This window comes from Molossus molossus, unplaced genomic scaffold (genome assembly GCF_014108415.1).
Source record: "Molossus molossus isolate mMolMol1 unplaced genomic scaffold, mMolMol1.p scaffold_m16_p_20, whole genome shotgun sequence".
Taxonomy (NCBI): Eukaryota; Metazoa; Chordata; class Mammalia; order Chiroptera; family Molossidae; genus Molossus; species Molossus molossus.
Window position 1 is genome coordinate 31,878,181 of NW_023425356.1, and position 22,889 is coordinate 31,901,069.

General features: G+C 43.8%; 1 protein-coding gene across 1 annotated transcript; it reads left to right on the plus strand.

Moving 5' to 3' along the window:
• Nucleotides 1-290: 290 nt before the first annotated feature.
• Nucleotides 291-22,553, plus strand: LOC118637734. Its single transcript, XM_036273288.1, has 6 exons — nt 291-421; nt 18,498-18,745; nt 21,066-21,114; nt 21,389-21,495; nt 21,978-22,030; nt 22,307-22,553. Exons 1-6 carry the CDS (start codon nt 291-293, stop codon nt 22,463-22,465), a joined length of 747 nt encoding a protein of 248 aa, XP_036129181.1. The 3' UTR covers nt 22,466-22,553.
• The last annotated feature ends 336 nt before the right edge of the window (nt 22,554-22,889 follow it).

Below are 22,889 nucleotides of genomic sequence, written 5' to 3' on the forward strand. Positions count from 1 at the left end.
GGTGGAGTACTAGGAAAGAAGGTGGTGGGCTGAGGTTTGTTTTGGAGCTAGAACCCACAGGACAGGGTACTGAATTGGATGGGGAGGAAGGAAAGGGAGAATCAAGGACAACTCCTGAATTTGTCCCACAGAAACAGTCCTGTGAAAAATGCTGCTGGTTCAAGGTTATTTAGCCATTGAGCATTGTCTGTGATAGGAAAGTCCTGTAACCGCAGAACCAGCTCTTTAACAAGATAATGAGTTGCTTTTCAGAGACAACGGAACAAAACTGCAAGTCATGCAACAGAAACATGCGCAGAAAAGAGAACTCTGACTTCCAGCCGCACCTGGAACTAAAGTCTTCCCACCCCCCATCCCAGCCCCCCCACGGAACCAAAGAACAGGGGTATAACCAGAACTTGAACACTGGAAACCTTCAGAGGTGAGGGATCCGTTGTCCAAGAAGATCTGGTGTTGACGCCCTTTACCGTAAATGGCCAAGTTCCAAGGTTCCCCAATTGAAATTTGCTCCACCAATGCTTCTGTAAACGTGTTCCCCCTAACCCCTTAAAAGCCCTTGACCTAGTCCACTGAGCAAGATGGGTCTGAGCCACTATTAGGTCTCCCATCTTCTTGGTTGGCACCTTCTCCACCAATAAACATTTCCTTACTCCAAACTCTGACATTTTGAGTTTTGGCCTTTTAAAATGCTGAGCATACGAACTTGGGTTTGATAACACTTGGAAATAGACATCAGGAAGAGACTGGCTAAATAATTACAGTACCGTGCATGCATTGCTGTAGAAACATTGTCAACATCACAATGCACAAACTTGTAGAGAATTTTTATTTATTTTTGATAAATTAGGAAATTTACTTATATTTCACTTTTTTTTTATTGTTGAAAGTATTACAGATGTCCCACCTTTTTCCCCCATTGCCCCCTTCCTCCCCCTCCTGCTTTCCCCAAACTAATGTCCATTGGTTGTACATATATGCATGAAAGTTCTTTGGTTTATCTCTTACTACCAGCCCCACCCTCCTCACCCCGATCCCTCTGAGGTTTATCAGTCTGTTCCCTACTTCCTTGACTCTGAATCTGTTTTGATCGACAGCTTGTTTTGTTCATGATAAACCATAAATAAATGAGATCACGTAGTACTTTTTTTTTTCTGTCTGGCTTATTTCACTCAGCATAATACTCTCCAGGTCCCTCCATGTTGTCTCAAAGGGTAAGAGATCTTTATTTCTTACAGCTGCATAGTATTCCATTGTGTAAATGTACCACAGCTTTTTTTTATCCACTCACCTACTGATGGACACTTGGGCTATTTCCAGATCTTAGTTATTGTAAATAGCGTTGCTATGAACATAGGTGTGCATATATTCTTTCTGATTGGTGTTTCAGGCTTCTTAGGGTATATTCCTAGAAGTGGAATCAAATGGCAATTTCATTTTTAAGGAAGCACCATATTGTTTTTCATAGTCTGCATTCCTACCAGCAGTGTGCTAGAGTCCCCTTTTCTCCACACCCTCACCAGCACTTGCTGTTTTATGATTTGTTGATGGCAGCCATTCTGGCAGGTGTGAGATGATACCGCATAGTCGTTTTAATTTGCATCTCTCTGATGATTAGTGATGTTGAGCATTTTTTTTTTTATGTCTCCTGGCCATTTGTGTGTCCTCTTTGGAGAATATATTTCACCTTTTAAAAGCCAGAACATAACAAATTTCACTTTCTGGAAAGTCGTTTTATTAGAATACATGAAGTGCACTTAATACAAGGAAATCGGTTTCCTGGTACCAACAGTGAGATGGCCATGGTTTATTTGAGCCAAACAGAATACTCCTGGAAGCAAGATCTCAGCAGACTGAGAAATTGCTTCTCAGAATGACAGTTTGCAGCTTATTTTATGCATCTGGAATTAAAGAGAGAACACAAGGAAGATTATCTGTAGGTCAGAGAAAACAAGGTGGGGATTGGGTTATAGGATAGTTGACAAGATCCTGTGCTCTCTCGAGGGTAGTTTTTCTTTGGGGTCTGAAAGGAGGCATTTCAAAGGTGCACAGAAACAATGGACAGGGCTTACTTAAGGCAAAGATAAACCTTTTACTAAAGAAGTTATAGGCCTGGGACAGGACCTTGACCTGTCTATTTAGGAATTTATAATCAGATCACCCTGAGTTTACTTTCCATAGAACCCCTCCCTTTTTATTTTTTTTAAATTTTTTGTTCACACTATAATAAAACAATAAAAATGCTCCAAAGAAATCCTCTAGTATATATTGTTGGGTTAAAAAAAAAAAAAAAAGAATAGCAGTATATACAATATGCTACCATTTGTATAAAATAAAAGGAAGAAAATATATATAGTCTCATTCACTTATATAGCATAACATATCTCTGGAAGGTTATACCAATAAACTGGTAGCAGAGGGTATGTTTTGGGAGGGAAATTAGGGGGTGGGGGCAGGGGGAGAGGAAGCTTGTCATTGTGTGTCATTTTGTACTTTTTGAATTTTGAATCATGTGATATATTACTTTATTAATTTTCTATTGCTGCTATCCCAAATTATCACAAACACAGTGGTTAAAACAGCGCAATTTGTTATCTTATAGTTCTGTAAGTTAGAAATTTGACCTGGGTCTCACTGCATTAAAATCAAGGTGTCAGCAGAGCTGTGCTCCTTTCTGGAGGTTCTATAGGAAAATCTGTTGCTTTGCTTTTTCTAACTTCTAGGGGCTGCCAATATTCCTTGGCTCATGGCCCATTCCTCCATCATTAAATCCAGAAATGTTGCAGGTCTCTGACCATTCTTCCATAGTCAAATCTGACCACAGTCTGGACAGGTTGTCAGCTTTTAAGGACTCCTGTGATTAGATTTGACCAACCCAGTAAACCCAGGATAATCTGCAGCTCTCAAGGACTTTAATACCATTTGCAAAATCCTTTTAGCCATGTAAGGTAACACAGTCACCAAATCCAGAGATTAGGATCTGGACATCTATGGGGGCTATCCTGCCGATCACAATGACCTATTCAAAATTTTTTTAAAATAAAGAAAAAATAAAAATTCAAACTTTTGATTTGAGCTCTTGGGTGCAGAGTGGTGTTGCTTACTGAGCAGAGAATCAGAGGAAACAGGTTGAGGGAGGTGGAAAACTGAGGTGTGTTTTAGGCACATTAATTCTTAGACGCTGGTAGACTTTCCAGAGGCCCTATCAGATTGACACCTGAGTCTGTTGGTCTGGTGCTCTCAAAAGACTTACTGGGGATGGAGATATAAATTTGGGAGACATCAGCATATAGAAGGGGGCTGAAGCTAGGACACTGGCCAAGAGCACTGAGGAAAAGTGCAGGGATGTAGATGAGCACAAACCCCAGGGCTGTGCTCTGAGGCCCACAGGTGGGTGGAAGAGAAAAAATGAGCAGAAGAGGCCGACAAAGAGCATGGCGGTGGTGTAGGAACACCAATGTACCGCCTAGATGTAAGGAGTCCCCACCCCACTTCCCAGTTTTTCTGGATCACATGCCCTTGTCCATTTTGTTTGCAGGGATGAGCACATCTATAATTCTCTCTTTTTGTTAATCCTCACTCAAGGATATTTTTCCATTGATTTTTAGATAGAGTGGGAAGGAGGGAGAGAGGGAGAGAAACACTGATGTGAGAGAGGCACATTAATAGGTTGCCTCCTGCATGACCCTGAATGGGGCCGGGCATTAAACTTGCAACCCCGGTACATGCCCTTGACCGGGAATCAAACCCACAACCCTTCAGTCCACGGGCCTATGCTCTAACTGCTGAGCCAACTGGCCAGGGCTATAAATCCCTCTTACTGTTTCTTTACTACCTGTCTGCCCTCGCTGTGAGCTCTGAAAGCAGATCTCTGGAAGTCTGGATTATGGCCGTGTCCCCAGCACGCCAGTGACTGGCTTGGAGTAGGCACTCGATAATCTTGTTGAATGAATGAGTGAATGAATGAAAACAAAAAATCCCTGTACCCTCCACCCTCAACAAAGGTGACGGCTATAAAATTTATTATTATTTTTAAACAGTGCAGGCCTCCTATAGTCTCCACTGACAGTATTCCTCATAGGTAGGGTTGCATTCAAGTGTATACTACGGATGATTGTAAAAGCAGCTCTGTTCCAGCTAGTGTCATTGCTCAGTCATTCCCTGGAGGGAGGCCTTACCCTCTTAGCACAGTGCCTAGAACATAGTAAGCACTCAATAAATTTTAGCCATTCTTTTGATTATTATTTTGTCTTTAAAAAGGTAAATATCGCCCTGGCCGGTTTGGCTCAGCGGTTAGAGCGTCAACCCACGGACCAGAGAGAGCCGGGTTCGGTTCCCACTAAGGGCACGTACCTCGGTTGCAGTTTGTCCCTGGCCCCAGTTGAGGTCCCGTGGGTGGCAGCCAGTCAACGTGTCTCTCTCATATCGATGTTTCTCTCTCTCTTTTCCTCCCTCTCTCCCTCCTGCTCTATCTGAAGATAAATGCAAAAATGTCCTCGGGTGAGGATTAAAAAAATAAAATAAAATAAAATAAAATAAAATAAAATAAAATAAAATAAAAATGTAAATAACCCCATGAAAGATGGCCCACTGAGTCATTACCTTTTTGATATGAATTAGTTTGTCAGCAGGAGTGCAGGAGTAGTTAAGGAGGGACCCTAGGGTAGGCACGGGGGGGGGGGGGGGGGGGGGGTGCAGAAAGGGGGAAAGAATTTCCAAACAAGCTAGGGAATCTAAAGCAAATCTCAATTTGTGGTTTTGCTGAGGCACACGCCTGCAGGGCATAGAGATTGCTCTGCAAGCAGCCTCAGCCATTGGCTTTTCATGTCGGGGTGAATCTCCCTCTGAGCCCAGCCAGGCCTTGGAGGAAATGAAGGGCTCTCAAGGGAGGGGCGAGGAAAGGCTGGGGCTGGCGGCGTGCAGCCTGCCCGTAGAGAGAGCTGCCTCTTCGACTTGGACGGCTCCGCTTCGGCTGCTCCCCGAGACAGGTAACCGGCTCCGCTAGGGCTGATGCCTGGCTTGCAGCTCCTTTGCTCCTGGTCTGGAATCTGGGCGCCCCAGTAAAGCAGGCATGCTGTGGCCTAAGGAATGGGAGAACAAGGCACCCCCTTCCCTTAAACTGCTTCCTAGGGTGCTGTACATCCCAACCTCCAACTCAGAGGCCCAGTATGATCATGGTTTATGGTTTATGCAGACAATGGGGAGGAATATTGTCCTTGTGGTTGGGGTATGTCTAAGGCTTAGAGAAGGATTGACCTACAGGTTTAGTGCCTTATGATAAGTAGTTCGGGAACCTACAGTGAATATATATTGTCAGATAAAATTTCCCCCATCTGTCCAAGATCCCAAACTAGACAGTGAGCACCTTGAGGGTAGGAACCGTGCTCTAGTGTCAACTTTTTGGTTCCAAACCTGGCACAGTGGTTGTTGGCACATGGGGATTTGCCTATCCCTGTGTGGTCCAACTCGGTGAACACTTACAGTGTGGCTAGTCTGAATTGAGATGTGCTGTGGGTGTGAAACACATACTGATGGCAAAGACTTAATAGGAAGAAAGAACATGAACTAGATCATTAATACTTTTTTATATTAGTACAGATTGAAATGGTCATAGTTTCAATATGTTGGGTTAAATAAAGTACATTACTAAGATTAATGTTACCTGTTTCTTTACTTTTTCAATGTGGCTACTGGTACATTTTAAATGACAGTGTGGCCTGCATTATATCTCTAGTGGACGTCTCTGGTCTTTACTGCCCTGGCCCCCCTCTCCCACCCTCTCCCACCCTCTCCCACCCTCTCCCACCCTCTCCCGTCCCTCAGCTGTCTAATCGGCCCAGCGATGCCCTTCTCCCTGGGCATTTAAAACCATCAGAAATATTTTATTGGCCAGAGTAGGATCTCCTGTGTATTTTATACTTGTTGAATCACCGATTACACCTTAGCAAAGGCATTACTCATGCCAAGTAATCTATAATCACACCCTTTGTTCTAGATAAAGGAATTCAGGTGGCAGCAAATAGGAGGGGGACCAACTTTTATTAAGCACCAGGGCTACCAGCTTTATAAATGTTATCACCTTCAAATTTATTTTCATGACAGCTCTGTATTATTTACTTTTTTAGATAAAGAAGCTGAGGCTCAGAGAGCTTTAATAACTTACCCAAGATCACCCGTCTAGTAAGAGGTACAGGGTCAGAACTCGAACCCTGGTGTGCCTGGCTAAAGGGCAAGTCTCTCCCACCCCCCACTCACCACCAGCAGTAGCATGCGGCTTCATTTAAAATGAGTCTACAGGGGTTCCCCAGTTATTTTAGGTCCTATTATGACTCACGTGGAAGGGGCTCATTAAGGAGACCCTGGATGATTTATTCTTCACCACAGATTTCCAGATCGTGGGAAGAACGAGCCCAGAGCTGGTCTTCAGAACACCTGTTTGCATTCTAGTCCTGGCGTGGGCCCTAATTTACCCAGGACAAGCAGCTGTTGCCCCTGTGAAACGAGAGGACCTTTACAGTTTCAATCCCAAACCTGCTGGCTGGAGAAACAGAATCAGGCTGCCCTCCTGCTGAATCCCTAATGGGTTTCACCTGGAACTAGAGAACTTTGTTCCAAATAGGATTTTCCTTCTAACACTCTGAGAACCTGTGATTTCCTCATGTCCAAATTTCTGCTGAACGTGTTGGAAACGAAATTCCAGACAAGGGAGTTCACATTACGCAGTGAGCAGGGAACCGCAAGTCCACTTTCCAGAATTTAGGGGGCTCTGATGCCCACTCGGCTTCATACAGCACATGCCTCGGGAATTTCGATCTGGTATCATTGCTCTAATGACTAGAAATCCTCATTATCTGATTAGCAGATCCAAGAGGAATGCCCTGTCGCTTCATAAACCTGCTTATTAATCCTCCCTGAAAAGCCCTTTTATAAGAGCAGCATCAAAGCTGAGGCGCCTGGGGCGGGTGTGTGTGTGTGTGGGGGACTCTTTAGGACCCTGACAGCCTCTCCCCTTTTCAAAGCTGAATGTAAAGAGAAGTGAGGCCCAACCCCGGGGGCTCTTGCAGCTGCTGCTCCCATTAGTCTACAGGCAGATAAGCTCCCTAAGCCCCACACCCCTCCCCAAAACAGGCCTGACGCAAACCTCTCCATTCAGTGCCCACTAATTGCTGCTAAGGGGCCTGTGAAGATTAAATTTTCCAAAGGAGTTGTCCTTCCTCTTTCTCAGTGTCTGGAGTGTAAATTAAGGTGTCCTGCGGTAGTTAGTTCTTCCAAAGGAATTTCAGAGCGAATGGTCATTTTTATCTGTCCAACTTGGAACAGCCATAAATTAATTCACTGCTGGTCTTTGACACCTTGATGTTTTTCTTTTAAAAAAAATGAGTCAGTGAATACATCCTTTATCTGAATCCCTTTGAACCTTGATTCTTGCGTTCAAGGTGGGGTAGGGGAAAGGGACAGAAAAACTGTTAGTAAGGATTTGAAAACCTTTTTTTTTTATTAATGTGCTTATTAGCATAAGTGTCTGTCTATTGTTTAATGACTACTAACTGGTCGGACCCTTGCCTAAACTAACACTGTGTGGCAGTAAATCAAAGGAGGGAAATTTTTATATGAACAAAAGTCCTATTAAGGTACTTCTGGAAAACAAAGAGCAAACCCTTTTAAAGGTCTTTGAACATGTTGACAACGGAGTTGTCAAGGCATGCAAGTTACCTTCCAATTAATTTTTTTCTGTGAAAATCCGTAAGAAAAACCCATTGAAGGGTAGCCGAACCTTGCAGGCAGCAGCTTTGATGGGAAGAACAAGATAAAGATGCTTTTCTGTTTTGCTAAAAAAGCTCTATGCCCGCCTAAAAGACCATGACCTCCAGAAATGGGGGTTATGTCTGAAAAAAACAAAGGCAAAAATTACCTTAATCTGAATAAGGCTCTAAGGACATGTCATTACCCCAGGGAACAGTGTGGCACTTTCAGAAACTATGGAGGCAAATGTATGTGCACTTTTCTTAAAGAGGAAAGGAGAGAGAGAGATAGAAACATGGATGTGAGAGGGAAACATCGATAATCTGCCTCCTGCATGCCCCTCACTGGGGATTGAACCAGGACTTCTCAGTCCGTGGGATGAAGCCCAATCCACTGAGCCACGTGGGCTGGGCTGTATGTGCACTTTTAACTGGGTCAAGAGCCTTTCAAGTCAGGGAGCACATAGTAGGCACTCAATAAATGCAAAACAAACAGGGCGTGGTGAGGAGCCAGCTTTGCTGACTTGCCACTCTGATTAGCCCTAAAGCACCTGGAAGGGCCCTGCCTCCCCTGGAGCTTAGAGGAAAGGGGGGGGGGGGGGGACACACACACATGCCCATTAGTGGTCAACGGAACAGCCGGAGAGAAAGCCAAACACCCCTTCTTAAAGGCAAAGGGCCATTCCTGCTTCTTGGATCTAAGGCTCCTGATGGAACAGGGGTGGCAGTTCTGCCCTGGGATGTGCCCAGCAGGGGAATGAAGATGAGGGAGGGAATGGAGAAGAGGGAACAGAGGGAGGAGAGCTCCTGGGAGGGGGAGCACTTTCCCTGCAGCCAACGGGGCTGAAGGGCCTGGACATAAGGTGTCCAGAGGACCATGGTTGGATCCAGAAGCCCTTCCTACGAGTGGCACGAATAGAAAAGTCCAAGGAAACCTGGCTGGAATGTCCGGCAGGTGATGGGGGGGGGCAGTGCGGACTGGAGAGAGGAGGGCAGAAGGATCTGGGCCTGGGACCCCGCGTCCTTGCTCTGGGCAGCAGACTCTGGCTGGCTCTCTTTACTTTGCACGTGTATTTATTTAGCATCTACCCTGCACAGGGCACTGAATTTCAAAATGAGCTAAATATAAAGTGACTGTAATGAGGCTCAGGCGCTGGGTGCACTAGATTAAGGTGACATTTACTGAAGTGTGCTTTAAAATAGAAGCCCAGGAAAGTGGAGACAGTCTCACCCGTGCCCGTCACATATCAAAATAGAGTCATGGCACAAGAACAGGTGCTTGCAAAGCTGCTTCACTGACCTACATTGAAAGTAGCAGATGTTACTAGAAAGAGGTCAGAGCGCCAAGACAAATTACGAGATTTGTTAGAAGCAAGGACGAATTCTCTGTAAATAGAAGGGAAAACCTAGGGTGGTTAAAAAAAAAAAAAAGCTTTACTGTCATGAGATTCCCCCCCCTCCACCCCCCGCTGAGGTCACAGGCAGCTTCAAATTGTGCCCAGACTGTCTTTGGCGATTTCATTGCCTCTGAGCTGACATGCTGTTATTACCTGCCTCTTGTTGATTGATAATATGTGTGAACATTTTCCCCTGTCAATAAATGTGTTTCCCAAAGTCAATGTAATGGTTAATTCTATCCACTTTATGGATGTCCCCAAATTGACACAACAGTCCACCATTACTGGGTATTAAAGGTGTTTCTCAACTGCACTGTTGTAAATGGTTCGAGCCACCTCATGTTACAGCGACACTTTCCACACATGCCCTTGGCTATTTACTCAGGGTAAATTCCTCTAAATAGAATTGCTGGGGCAAAGGATGGACATTTTCAGGGCTTTCTGATACAATCTTTAAGAAGTGCGATTTGGTGATATGTAACAGTTTGCCTTCCTGCCTGAGTGTTCGTCCCTAGAACCCCTGCTGGGCTGAACATTGCCATTCTTTTTTTAAAAAGTGGTTTTGTTATTTATTTCACACACACACACACACACACACACACACACACACATACTTTTTTTTAACTCCTCACCTGAGGATATTTTCCCATTTATCTTCAGATAGAGCAGGAGGGAGGGAGGGCAGGAGGGGGGGAGAGAGAGAGAGAGAAAGAGAAACATCGATATGAGAGAGACATATGGACTGGCTGCTTCCCACACAACCCAACAGGGCCGGGGACCAAACTGCAACTGAGGTACATGCCCTTGACCAGAATCGAAACTCGAGACTCTTTGGTCCACAGGTGGACACTCGAACCACTCAGCCGAACCAGCCAGGGCCATATTTATATCTTTTTATTGAGGTAACGTTGGTTGATAACATTGTGTAACTTTCAGAACACAACTTTATAAGTCTGTCTACTCTGTTGTGTGCTCACCTTCAGAAGTCTAGTTTCCGAGCGTTAGCACATATTCGACCCCCTTTGCTCACTTGCCCTCCACCCACCCGCTTCCCCTTAGGTAGCCATTCTCTTGTCTGTATCTATGAGTTTGTTTTGTTCGTTTGCTCCTTTTTTGTTTTATATTCTGCATGATTTGTGTCCTTTTCCATCTGACTTATTTCACTTAGTATAATACCCTCAAATCCATCCATGTTGTCACAAATGTCAATATTTCATCTTTTTTATGGCTGAGTAATATTGCACTTATATATGTACCATATCTTCTTCATCCAATTGTCTATGAATGGACACTTAGGTTGTTCCCATTCTTGGCTATTGTGAATAATGCTGCTATGAACATAGGGGTACATACATCTTTTTGAATTGGTGTTTCAGTATTTTTTTGGATAACTACCCAGAAGTGGGATTGATGGGTCATATGGTAGTTGTAGTCTTAATTTTTTGAGGAATCTTCATACTGTTTTCCATAGTGGCTGCACCGGTTTACAATCACACCAATAGGGTTCCCTTTTCTCCACATTCTCACCAATACTTGTTATTTTTTGTCTTGATAAAAGCCATTCTGACAGGTGTGAGGTGAGGTCAGATCTCGTTGCGGTTTTAATTCGCATTTCCCTAATAATTAGTAATGTTGAACATATCTTCCTGTACCTGTTGACCATCTGTTTATGTTACTTAGAAAAATGTCTGTTCAGATACTCTGCCTAGTTTTTAATTAGGTTGTTTGTTGTTTTAATTTTTGAGTTGTATGAGTTCTTTCTCTATTTTAGATATTAGCCCTATTAAAATATCATTTGCAAATATATTTTCCAATTTGGTTGGTTGTCTTTTTGTTTTGTTGATGGTTTTCTTTGCTATCCAGAGCTTTTAGTTTGATGAAATCCCATCTGTTTTCAAAATGGGTTTAAATTGTTTTTAATTTCCTGAACTGTTAGTGAGATGGAACTCATTTTATAGATGTATGCATCTGGCCATTTGCAGGTGTCTTTGTTCAAACGTTTATTGAGCAACAGTTAGGTGCCAAAGACTGGGTTTCCAGCAGCAGGCTCACACATGGCTCCTGCCTGGAGGGCAGCAGTCTAGTGGGGAAGCCAGGCAAGGTCACAGCAGATTACAGCTGTGTGTGACAAGTGCTGCGGTCTAATGTGCTGTGTGGGAGCATCACCCAGCCTAGTGACCTTGAAAGGTGAGGACTAGAAAAGAAAACGTCCTGGGGGAGGGAACATCTCAACTTAGTCCTCATGGCAGAGTAGGAGCAGGGAAAGGTGTCCTGGGATCCGTGCACAGGCATGAACGAGCATAGGTTTTAGAGAATTGTAAGAAGTTCGAGTTGGTGATAGTATCAAGTACAGAGGAACTGCTAAGAGACAAGGCTGGGAAGTGGGCAGGGCCCTGATGGTAAGCTTTTTACAGATGTGTAAGGCTTTTGGGACAATACCCTGAGCAGGCTGCGAGTCGTTGGCCACAGTCAGGCAGATTTATGCACAATAATAATATACGTGAGGCAACATGCTCCTCGGAGAGAACTAGATGCTTCACTGGCTGACCTCTACCCCAGTTGTTCTTGATTCTCACCCGAGGATAATTTTTCCATTGATTTTTAGAGAGAGAGGAAGGTTGGGGGGGTCGGGGGGAGGGATAGAGAGAAACATCAATATGAGAGAGACACCGATTGGTTGCCTCTGCATGATTGGGGTCAGGGATTGAACCTGCAACCCAGGTACATGCCCTTGACTGGGAATTGAACCTGCAACCCTTCAGTGTGGGGGGCTGGTGCCCTAACCATTTAGCACACTGGCCAGGGCTATCCCAGTCACTTTTTCACAAATCACTAGGAGATGCAGGGTTACTGCTGGCCCTTATGGCACATTTGTAGAAATAACAAAGTTCCGTTTCTCAAGTAAAATTTTTTTGAGTTAGTAGATTATGTACTTCTCAATAATAACAAAGCAAATGTAGGTTGATTCTACGTAAATTATATACATAGAATTGTTGAATACAAAATAGTATAAAATTAGTGTTTTTTGGTCACAATCATTAGGAACACAGTATCTCTGGGATATAACAATTTGTCGTAAGATTTCTTCACAAAAGAAAATTAATTTCAGTCACAAAATAATTTTCATGAAAACCAAACTTTCTGTGCTAATTTCAATGCTTGCTTCTTGTTCCAATGTCTTATTTTCGGTAGAAATGGTCACTACATTTGACAGTCTTTCTTTGACATTGTGGATATTAAGTAGTTTTAAAATTGATTTTAAATGTGAAAAGCTACAATTTCCAGTAGTAGCTGATACTGCCAAGGTTAACATATCCTGAGAGCTGCAATGGATTTAGTAAAATGTCTGATATATTATTGCTGCAAATAGATTGAGGCACTACACAAGTCAACTACACTTGAGAAAGCGGCTTAAGGATTTTAGTCCCTCTCACATCAATGTCTTATCATTATGGCACTTTCTTCCATGTTCTTCAATTTCAATCATATATATGCTTATTGATTTTAGGGGGGAGGGGAGAAAGAAACATTCCGTAATCACACCAACCGGGGATAGAATCCACAACCTAGGTATGTGCCCTGACCGGCAATCCAACCCACAACCTTTCAGTATATGAGATGATGCTCCAGCCATGTGAGCCACACCGGCCAGGGCTTAATCATGTATTTTTAGTGATTGTAGAAGTTCATGTTTATCATAATTTTTCAAATTACACATGTTGTCTAGAATACTAAAGAAGCCAAGAGATCCTTTGCGTATCATAAACCATTCTTCTTAAAAAGAGATATTGCTGTTTCCAATGCAGAAAAAATAATATTTTGATATTGGCTTTTGGATTATAAAAGGACTTGTCATAGGATTCACAGTTAAAATGAGTTTTCTCTTTCCTGTTTCTAGTAGTTTCTATTTTGGAGAAGTTGGCATCAATGTCAAGAGCCTAAAATTTGTTTAGCATCAATAATACATATTTCATAAACTGTGTTTAATGAACTGAGAAAACTTTGTATTTTACCCGAGTTTTGTAAACCCATTGATGGTTTCAAAGGCATTGTGTACATTTTTATTTTTGCTTATTTTGATATATATGTTGTCAAAAAATTGTCATGTATTCAGTAAGAGTATGCCAATCTTTTTCTCATTTTCCTGTTTTATGGCATTAATAATTACATGTATTTCAAATCAGATTTGAAATTTGGATATACAATACTATTATTGATGTTTATTTCAGATTCCTTCATTTCTTTGATAGGCAAGTTTTCATTTTCTGTTTTTGGTTTGATATATTTTTCTCTTTCCAATACCTTGGGAGAAATAATATATGAGCTTAATATTTAATTTTAGAATTTGTAACTTTAAAAAATAATATGTAACAATCTATGAAATTTATTTGCAGTTAATTTGTCCTGAAGAAAATTTTAACAATCCATAAACAATAGCTATGCTTTAACTAACAGTTCATTACATAGAAGTCTCTAATTTATGAATATAAAGTAATTACTTTGTGGATATGCAATGGTAATGGACATTAATTACTACAAAAGTGAGTTACATCATAATAAAAATCTGATAGATTAAAATGAAAAACTTTGAGCTACCCTTTCGGCAGACAGTATGAATTATAATGCAAGATTTCAAAGTTAACCAGTATACAAATACTAATAGAGGATCTTTAAAAATTTTAGGTAAAAATCAAAACAACAGATGGAAAAGCAGCTCCTTGTTTAGAAGCACTAGTTACTATAAGATGTTTTAAATCAGCAAGGTCTTGAGCCAAGGCCAGTTTGGCTCAGCAGTTAGAACGTCGGCCTGCAGTCCAAAGAGTTGTAGGTTCGATCCCAGTCAAGGGCATGTACTTTGGTTGTGGTTCAGTCCCTGGCCTTGGTTGGGGTCGTGCAGGAGGCAGCCAGTTGATGTGTCTCTCTCACATCTATGTCCCCCCCCACCCCCACCCCCGTCTGAAATAAATGGAAAAGTGTCCTGGGGTGAAGTTTAAAAAAATAAATAAATCAGCAAGGTCTTTATCAAATTCATTCTGCCTCAAATTACAAAGCAAGTAAATGTCAACACTGTTAGAAAAAAGTCTTATTCTATCCACCAAGTTATAATAAATAAGTTTTTGCTAGATAAGACATTTTATTGTTATGTGCCATAAAATTATTATAATAAGGATATAATTCACCTATGTTTTTAGTTAGCAGTTAAATAAAAATGTGGAAAAATTTCAAAATAATAACAAAGTCTATGATATGGGTAGTCCCCTTAGATGTCATGTCCTTAAGCAATAAACAACCTGAATAACTGTCCTTGGCTAATCTAAACATTTGTGTGGCCATTAGAGTTAAAACGTGGTTCCAAGCACATGGAAAACAATCTGTGGAGGAAATGGAGGAAAGTCTAAGGCATCGTGAGACCTGTGTTCGGGTGCTCCTCGTGCTACTTGCTGCGACCTTGGGTGATTTACTCACCTCTCCCTGGGAATTCTCAGTCACCTCTTCTACAAATGGGAATAACTACACCTAACCCTTCCAACTGCTACCTGGAGGCCATAGGCGATGTCCCCAGTTCTGTGCAGTGAATGGAATTAAGAGATGTGCATGAGGTTTTATTAGGCACTTGATAAAATACTTTCTCAGATCTCTTATCCTTTGAGACAGCATGGAGGGACCTGGAGAGTATTATCCTAAGTGAAACAAGCCAAGCAGAGAAAGACAAGTATCACACATCTCACTTATTTGTAGAATATAATGAACATAACAGTCTGAGAAACAGGGTGGACCCAGAGACATGGAAGTAGGGTACAGACTGACAACCCTCAGAAGAGGGGGGAGAGGGGAGAGGAAAGAGATAAACTACAGAACTTATATGCATGTACGCATAGCCGATGGACATGAACAACAAAGCTGGGGAGGGGTGGAAGGGGATGGGGAGGAGGGTGTCAATGGGGGAAAAAGAGACATTTGTAACAAAAAATAAGTTAATGTAAAAAAATGTGCTTTCTTAAAAAATTGTATTACATTTTCCAAATCGAATGACGTATACGTGCAGGGCCAGTACCGGGTCGTCATTCTGGTAAATTTGGGATCAGTTCCTGTTAAGTCACCTCTGGACAGTTGTTAGTTTCCCATGTTCACGGGTGACCTTTCCTGTAGGAGCCCAAGAGGCTGACGTTCTGATTTTCTTAGGAAGCTAAATGTGAAGGCAGTTGTTCGAGGCTGCCAAGAAGCCACGGTGAAAACTGAAAACATTAAGGTGATTTTTCAAGCAACCTCCAACCAGTAAATGACTCTGTTTTAAACCTCAAGAGGTTTATAAACACAGTGTTTCTATTTTGAGAAATGAAATCTTGCAAAAACAACCAGAAAAACATTTAAAGTCCCAGAGATGGTGAGAATGTTTACTTCAGAGGAAGCCAAGAGGAAGTTTGCTTGAACATCTTCCTCCCCCCGTTCCCGATGGCCCTGCTTTTACAGCAGTCCATCTGTGTGGCCAGCCTGGGAACAGGGAGTAGCCAACCTTTTACTCATCCATCACGCATTTACTGTGGGCCTGCTACGTTCCAGGCACTGGCCTCTGTGCTGGAACGATAAGTCCGATCAGACATGATTTGGTTCACACAGAACTCTTGAAGTCTGGTTTCTGAACAGTCTTTCTTGTACCGTGTTCCCAAGGTTCTGTCCCTCCTTACTTCTGCCAACCAAGGAGACAGCTTCCCTTCATTTTCAGGTGCCCAGTGTGTCTTTTACCAATGATACCAGATGTTCATTCAGGAGAAGATGACTTCATGTTCCAACTGCTGTGCCTTGTCTCATAGCACCCCGAGCACCCTGGTATGTCCATGGTCTCAGCACTGCCCATAGGAATCCTTCCCGTTGTTCAGGACCAGCACAAATGCCACTTCCTCCATGCAGCCTTCCCTTATCACCCAAGTTAGAAATGACTTGTCTTTCTTTCCGATCCAATAGTTATTTGTACCTCATTTTAGCACGTACCATACACCTGCCTTTTGTTACAGCTGTTGGGGGTCAATGGATATCTCCCCTGATAGGCTAGGATGGGAAGTGAGGTGGGAGAGCACTCTCTGAGCCCAGGGCCCATGTACAGGTTCTCTCTACCTCTGCAGCCTTACCCTGCTGGGTACATACCCCCCCCCCACACACACACACACACTGGCTGGATTACCCTCCCCCCCACACACACACACACTGGCTGGATTACCCCCCCACACACACACACACACACACACACTGGCTGGATTGGATTTTTCCCCCTTAATTTTAGCTTCTCAGTCTCAAACTCCTCTGTTGGTGGCACTGCCATCATGGGTCCGTGCATGGCTCTTATATTCTATTTATTTACTATTTTTTGGCCTCCTTTACTCTTCGTGCCCATTCCCTCCCACCCAGCCATCCCTCTTCCGCCACAGACACATAACCCCCTATTCTAGCGCTGCTGCTGCCGCCAGCATTTGGATTCTGCTGGAGGACAGCCTGGAGGGGGCTGGCGGTCCTGTGGGATCCCCTCAGAGGTCTCAGATCTTTGACCCTGGAGGATCATGTTGCCTTTTGGAAACAGCCAAAGGCCATTTAGAGTGAGAGCTGGTTAATGAGATGAGTAGTCCATTTTAGATTTTTAAAAAGTAACACTGACTTCTTACAATTTAAATTGCAAAACTACTTTAATAACAATTCCCCTAATGCTTCACATATATTCACATATGTGCAAAGTGATATTTGTACATATTTAATAATTGCACCATCATTTGAAGGGCAAAAATGAGAAACAGTCTAAATGTCAACTACCAGGAGATCAATTAAATAAACCGTAGGCATCTATAGAATAAAACAGTCAGCAGCTGGGAAAAAAAATGAGAAAGTTCTGTACATATTAATAATAAATTAACTCCAAGATATATTAAGTGAAAAAGCAAGAGGCAGAACAATGTATATAGCATGCGATTATCTGTAGGAAAAAAACTGTGTTCTGTACGTGTCTGTATGTCTGTGCGTGTCTACGTGTTTGCTCATATGTACATATGTACATTCGAATTGCTGTTGTCTCCAGGGAGGGAAATCAGCTGGCTGGGGTAAAGGGTGGAAAAGCAGTTTTTCAAGACTCTCCTTCTGTACCTTTTACATTCTGAACTCGATGAATGGTACCTAATTAAAAAAAAAAAAAACACGTTTAGAAGCCCCAAACTGAAAAAAATGATGATAGTTCCCCTTCTCCCAAAATTAAAAATAAAAACAATTCCTAACATTTATCGTCCCAAAAAGTGTTCTTAGTAGTCCTTGAGGAATCGTCCGATTATCAGAAGAAATGTACACTGTATAGGGTGACGTGCAAAGGGACACTAGGACAGAATGGGACACATATGCTAAAAGAACTAGTCGTTTTTGTAACCGTGCCTTATTCTTCTCATTCTTGCCTTGCTTCACAAATAGGAAAACGGGGTCCAGATGAGTTATCCAAATCATCTGGGCTCGTGTTGGGCAGGGATTTCCCAACGGGTCCTGCAGATATCTTTTGTGTGTGTATAGGAGGAGACAGGGGCTGGGGGGACAGAGGAGGACAGATCCTCTCATTTGGTCTCAACCACACCTCTCTCCTCACCTCCCACCTAAAGCAGAGGCTGTAGGCCACGGCAGGACATAAGGTTTGGGTCTGCACCTTCTCCACGCTCTCCCCAGGCCACCCACATGCCCAGGCAGGGCCCCTCCTCCAGGATCCTCCAGGACATTGCTCTGTTTGGTAGGTACAGCTCCTCTTTCTCCAAAAGTGGCATTACCCAGTTCAATTTTCTTACCTTATGACATAATTTGGTTGATTCAGAGTGACTTTCAGTTGTTTCGAATTCACTTCTTCAGAGATTAAAGATTTGCCAACAACCAAGGGATTCAGAAGTCTGTGGCGGAGGCTCGCCATGATCCGGCAGAGGCTGAGGGGCCCCGGTCAGGGTGCTGTAAAGGAGTCTTTGGCATTCATTCATTCATTCATTCATTCATTCATTCATTCATCACACGTACATGGAACCTATTCATGGCGTGAGGCATTGCTCTAGGCAATGGAGACAGAGTGATGACCAAAACAGACACGCACTGTTCTCATGGAGCTTACATTCTTGTGAAGAGAGTCTGACAATAATGAAGTAAACGAATGAGTGATCCAGGTAAATCCATCTACTGATGGATCAGAGGGCGATGTGGCAGAGAGGCTGAGGAGCTGCCTTGGGCTCACGTGCTGGGGAAGCTCTATCCGAAGATGCCTTCCTTAAGAGAGGAATGCTGTCTCAATGCCTTTCGAGGCCCTCCCCTCCGGGGGTGCGATTCTAACGTTCTCCCCATCCAACAGGTTCCTGTGAAGGGATAAAGAGGTGGAAGAAAAAAGGGGTGCCAGCTTCCTGGGGTCCTGCGTCTGCCAGCTGCTGCGAGACACATCTAAGAAATTCTGCTTTCACATAAAGGGGTCCACCTGTCCCAGGAACCTCAGTACCTGGGACAAGAACCTCCTAAGTGGACCTCTTATCAAAATGAATTGGACCAATTCTAGTTTCCAGGACTCCAGAGCCAGCAATGCCTCCCTGACCAACCCCACCCCACTGCTCTACTTGGGTAAGACCAGCTGAAAATAGGCAAAGTGGCTATTACTGTTAAATAATCATTTGAACACTTAGGTCTTAACCCTGCAATGTAGGTATTCATGCTATGTCCATCTCACAGATGAAGACAATGAGGCTCAGATGATTAAGTGACTGTCCTAAGATCACACAGTTAGAAAGTGCCTGAGACCCATGACTCTAAATCTCACCCCCACTGACCCTCCTGCCTTCCCAGGGCATGTCCTTGTCTTCTGACCATGGACAGACATTCTCATGCTGTCTGTACTTCTTGCTGTGAACAGGTGCGCCCTACCCCACTCAGCTCTCGCAGCTGGTGCCCCAGACTTCTCTCTCATTGCTCCAGACTTACATGTGACATCTTTCTCCCCACCCTGCTCCACCCCCCCCCCCCCCATCAAGTCCTGTGACTTGATACCTCATCTTGGGTGTCAGTGCTGTGGGCACTGGGACGATCTGGTTTCTAAGGTCCCCCCCTACTCCTCACACAGAAGGTGGGCAGGAGCTGTCAAAGAGAAACTTGGTGAGGTCAGCCAACTTACTCAGAAGCGGGACATGAAAAGAGACAGAGAGGAAGTGAGCCATTAGGTGCCCGACACAGTTCCATCTGGCCTTAGTGCCGCAGGAGGCTGTCATTCTTACTGCTCCCTCCCCTGACTGCTATCTATTGTCAGATTGCCCTAGAGATCCTGTACAACAGGGTTTGGCAGAAATAGGTTTACAGCTGTGAGTACTTGAAACAGTGTATTCTTGTATCATTACTTACTAATGATTGTAGTATTTTCCATATGAACCACTGTAAACCTACTTTTGCGCCACCCTGTATGTCCCCTTCACCCCACCTTGGCCTGCTGTGGGGTGTTGAACCACACAGCTCCATGTTATGGGGGAAGAAATCGGAAGAGGCCTGAGTCAAGGAAAGAGCTTTTGGGTTGGAGTTGATAACATGGACTCAAGTCCTGGATCCGGCACTTAGCTGGGACAAGTGACTTACCCTGAGCTTCCTCACCTGTACAGTGGGAGAGTTCACCTAGATATGTTATAAGATTCCTTCTAACTCTACAAATCTAGGGATAGACGTGGCTGGAGAGGGGGTGGGCTTGGGGTCTCCATCCCCCGAAGCAGAAGTTTTTGCAAAGTGTGAATAATAGAAGCCCCACCCCCACCAGAGCATGGGCAGGCTCTCGCACCTGCCTCTTCCACCTAGTTCCAGCCCAACTAGCTGATGTCCTGACCCCTTTCCACCCCCTCACATACCTTTCCAGGGTACCAAAGAGCTGCGCCATCTTGGTTTTATTTTTTCTGGACATCCTGTCATGTATAGAAACCTTCACCCCTTTGCAAGAATCATAGAACGCAAGAGTAAAACATTCACACAAAGGTAGCAATGTGTCATGTGCTTAAATGCACAATTTTAAGTCAGAGAGACATGGGTTCAAGTCCAACTATGACCCTGAGCTGGTTTCTTTACTGTAAGATGGGAATAAGAATCATTCCTATCTCATTGCCTATTTATGAAGATTAAGTGAGATAATAAATAGGCCCAACATATATTAAGTCCCCAATAAAGATCCATGTGGATCCTGTAGAGGTCATTTGCATGTGTGTTGTCTTATCAGTTTCAGATGCTATAACAAATTACTGTAAATTGGGTGGCTTATAAACATAAATTTATTTCTCATAGTTCCGGATGCTGATTAAGTCAAGATTAAGGCACTGGCACATTCAGCCCACTTCCTGGTTCATAGACAGCTGTCTTCTCACCGTGTCCTCATTGGGTGGAAGGGGGGAAAGGGGCTCTCCAGGGCCTTATTTATTTATTTATTTAATTTATTTATGTTTATTATTTTGTTGTTGTTGTTAATCCTCACCCAAGGATATTTTTTACATTGATTTTTAGAGAGAGTGGAAGGGAGGTATTGAGGGGAGAGAGAGAGAGAGAAACATCGATGTGAGGGAGACATCAATTGGTTGCCTCCTGCACATGCCCTGACTGGGGCTGGGGATTGAACCTGCAACCCAGGCACGTGCCCTTGACTGGAAATTGAATCCATAACCCTTTGATGTATGGGCCGATGCTCTAATCACTGAACCACACTGGCTAATGTGAGGGTCTCTTTTATAAGGGTACTAATCCATTCATGAGAGGTCCATTCTCTTGATCATCTCCAAAAAGCCCCATCTCCTAAAACCATCACATTGGGCTTAAGTTTTAATGAATGAATTTTGGCCGGACACAAACATTCAATATAGAGCCTGTGTGTAAAAATTACTCCCAAATCTCCTTTTCTTTTCCTCTCTGTCCCTTTGTTCAGAGAACATCACCACCCTGAAGCCAGAGACTCCTCCTGAAGAACATAACAGGTAGGTGAGGGAAGGGCTGGACCTATGGAGGAGTATTGAGGATTTTGGAGAAAGGGTCTTCTTGACCTGCATGTGGAGATTGGTGTGAATGGGACCATGACCATGGTGATTGGGGCCGAGATGAAAGGCTCAAAGTGGAGGCAGGAGATGGAAGCCCAGAGGTGGGAGAGCTCCTACGGGAGCGGGGAGGCCCCAGGGCGATTTTGCCGGTGATCACCACCAAAGCTAGAAGGGCAGCTAGAGTGTCCTCACTTCTCTTACTCGCTTCCCTCAGCTTCGGCACAGCAACCACAGCTGTCTGCATCTCCATTGGTGCTATGGCCCTCGTCTTGCTCCTAGTGGGTCTCTTGTCCATTACTTTGAAGAAATGGAAGCATGAGAGTGAGTTGAATGAGTTGGCCCTGGATCTGGAAATGTAGAAAGGGGGGGAACTGGGGCTGGAGATGGGGGTGTGTTTCCTGTGGGGCAGCTTTGGGGAAGGGGAAGGGTGGGTAAGCTCTGGGGTCTGTTCTTTGGAGTCGCCATGGTCTCTGCATGTAGCAGTAAGATTTATTTATGACACAAATTTCTTATGCTGAAAGCCATATATATGAGCAATCTGCATATACACTTATTTCTTATGTGTATCAACTAAAAGAAATATTGATGCCAAATAATCTCATCGAAATAATAACCAAAATTATGAAGTGTACCAATACTCTCCCTGGCTCTTCTTGGGCATTTAGCTCAGTCTCAGAGAGGAACAATGGATTGAACATGGTGGATTTTGAATTTCCAAGTTCAACCCTAAGTTCAGCAATCGATCAAGTAATGATAGTAACTGCCCCAACTCAGGCTGACTCTGAGTTTATTCATTTTTGTAGGACTTTTTAAGAAACAACTGAGGCATCAGACCGACTTTCTCCACAGATCCTCGGTAAGGAAAACGTTGAGTCTTACCTAGAAGGCTCCCAGTCATCTCCACCACGATGCCATGCTCTGTCTGAGATAGACCCTAGACAGGGGGTGGTGAGGTGAGGCAGAGAACAGCTCTAAAAGAAATGCTTTTGAAAATCAAGGGGGATCCAGGCCTTGCTCAGCAACACCCCAGTGTTCCACTTGCTGTCCTGTAGGGAGCCTCGTAGCGGGTTTTGTCTCTGGGCGTCTTTTGTGCCCAGCCGTGTGACTCTTAACAGGTCTCCTATCTCTAAAGGACCTTTCCTGCCATGCTGACGCCATATATTCCAACGTGATCAACCTGGCTCCCTGGAAAGAGGATAACTTCGCTGTTTATGCCAACATGCCCCCTTTTAATGGCCCCAGGAGGACATCGCCAGACCAAGTGGAATACGCCTCCATTGTATTCCACTGATGGGAAGCCGATGGAGAGTCAGACCTGTGCCCTGCTGGACCCCGATACTGCTTTTGCTTTAGGGGTGTGTGTGTGCGCGCACTTTAAAAAATGCATAAAAATATTCTGATGGAGGTCAATGTGTATCTTCTTATTTATTGGAAGCCAAGTACATGTCTAAGGGAAAGGAGTGACGCAAGAGACAAGGGACGTGCTCTTCCCAACCCCAGGTTTCTGAGACAGACCGGGCAACAAAGGAGCCCTTTCCAGCTCCTGCTCCACTTCAGGCTAGGGCTAAGGAGGGAGTTCATACTAGTCAGGGCCCAGCTTCTGGATTTTGCCTCTCCTGTTCTGCCCTGACAGGAATTAGCACCCTGTAGGAGTTAATTACGAGTCATGCCATATCTGTGGAGACGTGAATGGCTGATACCTTGAATGTCTGGAT